The sequence below is a fragment of the Lethenteron reissneri genome, chromosome 71, assembly GCF_015708825.2.
Source record: "Lethenteron reissneri isolate LAM-NWPU_2019-01 chromosome 71, ASM1570882v1, whole genome shotgun sequence".
NCBI lineage: Eukaryota > Metazoa > Chordata > Hyperoartia > Petromyzontiformes > Petromyzontidae > Lethenteron > Lethenteron reissneri.
The window spans coordinates 4381832-4387831 of record NC_083849.1 but is presented as its reverse complement, the minus strand read 5'-3'; the positions used below and the strand labels follow the sequence as shown (position 1 = coordinate 4387831).

The following is a 6000-nucleotide window of genomic DNA, read 5'->3' as shown; positions in this document are numbered from 1 at the left end:
GAAAGCTCGCTGGCAGCAGGCCACGGGACAGACCCAGCAGGTGCCATGGGTTGACCGACTGAGATGACTGGTAGATGCACCACCTGTGCCCTGTACTGTGCCAACTCTCTGCGTTGTAGCCGCCCGGCGCTCCGCTCGTTGTTGTGAGCGTCGCTCCTGTGCGCTCCGCTGTTGTTGGAGTGCGACTGGCTCCAACAGCGCAGCAGCAGCGTCCTTCACGAGCCTCCTCCACAGAGGACGATCTTGACACCGCGGGAACCAGTCTTCGGCAAGTCCACTCAGGTCCATATTCTTCTGTACAATATCTCTTCTCCGGCCCGTGCCGCGCCCGTTTAGCCCCCTCTATCCGGCCAAACAGAAACCGCTTGGGCATGCAGTGGTTGGACATGCGGGTTACATGACCCAGCCAACGCAGCCAGTCTTGCCTCAATGATGGGACTGTGTCCAGATCTTTCAAGGATTTGTGAGCTCCTCTCACAATCCAGCCTCGTTAACCTATGATGGATCGTCGTCAGGCCAGCGTAAATGTTTCTAGCCGGCGAATATGTTCTAATAGGGAGGATCACATTTTCAAACATAGTGAAGGAAGCGCATGGTCGTAGCCAAGAAGACCTGAAGCTTCGTATTGAGCAACAGACCAGGTTGCTACCACACAGCTGATGAAAAGATAATGCCGTTCAACTTATTCGGAGCGAGACCTCTTCTGTCAAACCAGAGCTGGTCATAAGCACAGGTATGAAAACATTTCCACTCTCTCCACAACTGCCTCGTCACCAATGGGACAGTTATTCGTGTAATCTCTTGAACCAGGGGGTCATCTGGGTTAAACTAAACTAAAACTATAAACCATTTTTATTTTAGCAGGTAAGCCCCTCTGAGCTGTATATCTTTTTTTCAGAAGCGACCTGGCAATCACAAATGAGAGCTCGACCAAGTGGCTTATCACGTGAAAATGTATTCCAGCCAAATACTCTAAACGCATGTTTCTAAATGTCTAAGGAAAAACCGGAGGGCCCAGAGAAATATGCACGCGATCACAGGGAGAGAGAAAGAGACACAAACTCCAAATATACAGCATACTAGGCGAGGTAGTTAACATCTCCTCACCACCGTGGCGCCCCAATAACAAATCCTCGTCGTGACTGTCCCGAAGAGATCCCGTCAGCGTTGTTAATTTTTTCCCAAAGTGCTGCAGCTTTCCTCCCCCACCACTACCCCTCCCCCCATTGATTATTGCCGCAGCTTTCTAAACACACGGTACGGTTTGCATTCTGATCACAAGAATTGTGGTTAATGCAGACATGATTCCTTGAAAAAGGTTTCAGTTAACATCTTAACACAGCTGTTTTGTTGCCAGAAAAAAGGGGAAACCCTATTCTCATTTTGCTACTGGCAAAGGAGGTCCCATGACAGGGTGAAAACGTTTAAGCCCAATGGTTCTTACCCTGGGCACATCACGCACCCCCTGGGGGTGCGACACATGGCCAGATTTTTTTTTAAAGGTAAATAATCGAAAACACAAATTAAGCACGGATACGTGAGGATAACTTACTTTGTTTCATCAAACCCGATGTGTTTATTATCACTGTGCATTGTTGTCTAGCGGTCGAGAACCAAACGGGTTGCAAGGCTGCAGTAAAGGATAAGAACCACTGGACTACACTATACACTACACTACAATATACACGATACTATACGCTACGCACGACACTACTATACACTACAACATACACTACAATACACTACACTATATTACACTATATACTACAATACACTACACTATATACTACACTATACACTACAATACACTACACTATACACCATATACTACACTATACACCACAGAGCCACTATTTTCAACAAACACGGTGGTTGTGCAATGCCTCGGATTTCTCTGTCCACCACCCACCCCACCAGGGCCGTGCAAACAGAGGCTGCGGGGTCAGCGCTGATAATGCTGCTGCTGCTATCAGCCCTGCTTATCAGCTTACAGGGGGTGAGCGCGGTCCATGCCCTAGCGCTTATGCTGCTGCTGTCGCAGTCTACAGAGATTCGCACCCACGACAGACGTGGTTTGCCGGATCGCTCGCTCTCAGATACGCTTCAGCGGCCGTCTGGAACGCTCTCTTCCCCCTGCGCCGATAGTTAGGAAGCCACTGCGAGTTGCGCGCTGTTGGAGTCGTCACTTTTCTTGAGAAACTGCTTTTTTTCGTGTCTCTGTGTTTTTCGTGTGTTTGTCATTCCCCCCCTCCCCCCCCCTCCCTACAGGCAACCTCATTGGCACGGTTGGCATCTTACGGTGCAAAAGAGGTTCAACACACACACACAAACTACCCAGAGACTCAACACTGCCCATAGACTCAACACTACCCAGAGACTCAACACTGCCCATAGACTCAACACTACCCATAGACTCAACACCGCACCTTCGATTAGCGCGGTTGGCTACGTACGGTGCGAAAGAAGCTCAAGCTGCGTGCGCCATGCCAGGACAATCGACCCTCGTCACAGTGGTCACGTGCGTGCTCGTCGGCTGCCTCGTGGGCGAAGCCGCGTCCACGAAGGGGTCCCATGGGGACGCGGATGAGCTGCAGGTGCCGAAGGTTGGTGCAGTCACCTCTCGCAATCGTCGTCGTTGTCATCATCATCATCATCACTTCAAACAATCAATATCAATATCATCATTGCCATTATCAACATCACCATCATAACCATCGCCATCATCACCAGTGCATCAACATCAATCGTCATTCCAATCAGCATTATCATCAGTGCATCAATCATCATTCCCATCATTATCATCATCGCCATCATCATCAGTGCATCAACATCAATCGTCGTCGCCATCATCATTATCATCATCGCCATCATCATTATCATCATCGCCATCATCATCAGTGCATCATCGTCATCATCATCATCATCAGTGCATCGCCGCCATCATCAGTGCATCGCCGCCATCATCAGTGCATCATCGCCATCATCATCATCAGTGCATCATTGCCATTATCATCGTCGCCATAATCATCAGTGCATCATCATCATCAGTGCATCATCATCATCAGCGCATCACCACCACCGCCGCCACCGTCTTCGCCAGCATGCCGGTTTCTCTCGAGTCTCTGTTCCCCAGCCACCCGCGCGAGTTCTGCGGCCGCTCGCAACCTCCCTCCCCTCCCTCCCTCCGCGCCTCCAAACGCCCTCGCCAAAGCTGCCCAATCGACCTCCTGTCCGACCCGGCCGGTCGGGTAGCGGTCCGCGTCAGCCGGGCTTAACAAAGCACTCGGCCCTGGCCAGACAGTCACTCCCCTCTGTGCCCTTCGTGCGTAATGCAGCTTCACACGCGCTGGTGGTGGTGGTGGTAGGGGTAGTTGTGCTGTCGTGACCAATATTAACCAGAATAAAGGTGGGTGAGGAGGGGGATTAAATGGCGTAAATATAACGACGAAATATTGATTTCAAGCTTTCGTGGCTGCAGGAATCCATACTCTTTGGTTCTTTGGCTTTACCGAAAGAACCAAAGATTAAAACGACGCATTTATATTTAAGCGACCTAATCTACAACAAAGTAAACTCCTCCATGATGCATAATGCACCTTTAGCAACTCGCCAGAGATTATCAACAATATGGAAAAAATGAGATTTGTTGCTTGATTTATTTACACGTGTTTTCTTTTGATCAATATACCGTCAAATGTCGGCACTATATACAATTAGATATCTAATATGGTTTAGAGAACTGATGATATACTGAACAGGTCAGTTAAATGTATTGATGAAAATCAAACGTATACAGGAACACCCCGATGTAAACTCTCCACACGACCTACTGCAGCCCAAGGGGCCGTCCATAAATGACGTCACGCGATTTTTGACGATTTTTGATCCCCCCCCCCTCGTCAAACGGCGTCACAAAAAGTCAGACCCCCCTTCAAATATGACGTCACAAAGCTCTGCCCCCCCCCCCAAAACCATATTTACATTTTGAAAATAAAACATGCTTCAAATCGCTTTAAACTACTGTCATTGTAGTGCTTATTTAATGTGGCGCTGCACTCTGATGTTGTAGGAGAAAACATTTATTACTAGTAGTACTACTACCACTAGTAGTACTACTAGTAGTATCTACTACTATCTCCTAGTAGTAGAAAGTATCTACTACTAATAGTAGTATCTATCTACTACTACTAGTATCTACTAGTAGTAGTATCTACTAGTAGTAGTAGGTGCTGGGCCACGTTACTATTCGCCATCCCATCCCTAATAGTACTAGTAGTAGTAGGTTCTGTACCATGTTACAATCCACCATTCTATCTCTAGACTACTTAGTGGTACTAGTAGTAGTAGTCGGTTCTGTACCATGTTACAATCCACCATCTTATTTCTAGACTACTTAGTGGTACTGTAGTAGTAGGTTCTGTACCATGTTACAATCCACCATCCTATCTCTAGACTACTTAGTGGTACTAGTAGTAGTCGGTTCTGTACCATGTTACAATCCACCATTCTATCTCTAGACTACTTAGTGGTGGTACTAGTAGTAGGAGGTTCTGTACCATGTTACAATCCACCATCCTATCTCTAGACTACTTAGTTGGTAGCAGTAGCAGTAGGTTCTGTACCATGTTACGATCCACTATCCCGTCTGTAGGAGTAGGTTCTACTTATACTCAGTGCTGGATGAAGCTATTGCAGGGCCTGTAGCATATGTTATCAAGGGGGCTTAAAAAATCCATAAATATGAAAGCACACGTTTTTTTCTTGCATCGTAAAGTATTTTTTTTCCTTTGCTAAACAGCCAGATAATACGACAAATCGCTAACCTTAAACACCGAGTCGTTCATAAAAGTTGAAGGCAGTATAGTGCTATAGTAATCGAGCAAGTGCAGAATCACTGAACCGAAATTGATAGCTTGAAAGCATTTCGTGTGGGGCCCTTGAAAGTGCGGGGCCCGTAGCATATGTAGCTACTTCTGCTACTAGGATAATCCGGCACTGCTACTACTAGTAGCAGGTTCTGTACCACGTCACCATCCACCACTGAATCTCTTTGTTTCGATGTAAGTTACTTTCCATTCACGTTATCGTTTTCAGGAACACATCCTTAGGCCTAAACCGGCTATGCCTGTACTTCATTGTTAACACCACGCACACCGCTGTGATACACTATTACGCACTGTTCTATTTATTAAATTTTATTATTTTATACGCTTTGATAAACTCACTCTGTCTGTTGTCGTATCCCCCAAAAAATCTTGTAACTCAATTTTTACCCACTTCCCAATGTGCTATCGACTGCAAACTTGGTTTACTTATGTCATACTGATGACAAGATTATATTATATCATAAAAAATCTAAAACATATACAGTAAAACCTTGGATTGCGAGCTTAATTTGTTCCGGAAACGTGTTTGTAATCCAAAGCACTCGTATATCAGTTGTGATCACGTGATGCTCGGCAGACAAAGCGGATATGTCCTGCTCGTATTGCAAGACCTCGCTCGTTTATCAAATTGATATTTATAAAAAAAATTGCTCGTCTTGCAAAACACTCGTAGACCAGGTTACTCGCAATCCAAGGTTTTTACTGTATTTTAAAACATTCTTTTACACGCTTTTGATAAACTCACTCTGTCTGTTGTCGTATCCTCAAATCATCAATTTCAACCCACTTCCCAATGTCGTATCGACTGCAAACTTGGTATACTTATGTCATACTGGTGACAATACTATATTCTATCATTCAAATTAAAAATATATATTTTTAAACAATCTTTTTTTATATGTTATGTTTTGCCTTGGGTCTAATTCTCCATGCTCAACTCACGTTAGCTGTAAATCACCACGGTCCCTTACGTTATGGCAAGCCTCGGGGCCACTTCATGGAGTCGTGGAGTCAGAGCCGGCCCAGCCTCGTTCGTAGCGCAGCGGCAATTGCAAAGGGCCCCGTGGCCAGCAGAGGGCCCCCTAGAGTCACTGCGAGCTAGTGGGTGAAAAAA

General features: G+C 46.1%; 1 protein-coding gene across 2 annotated transcripts in view; it reads left to right on the top strand.

The window, feature by feature from the left end:
- Window positions 1–2026: 2026 nt before the first annotated feature.
- LOC133361222 (uncharacterized) overlaps window positions 2027–6000 on the top strand; it is a 36752-nt gene continuing 32778 nt past the window's right edge. Inside the window, exon 1 of one of the 2 annotated variants that reach the window (XM_061580104.1) lies at window positions 2027–2603. In XM_061580104.1, the coding sequence (XP_061436088.1) occupies window positions 2484–2603 (120 nt within the window). In that variant the 5' untranslated portion in view covers window positions 2027–2483. The remainder of the gene's footprint in view (window positions 2604–6000) is intronic. The other variant, XM_061580103.1, reaches the window with a different exon arrangement.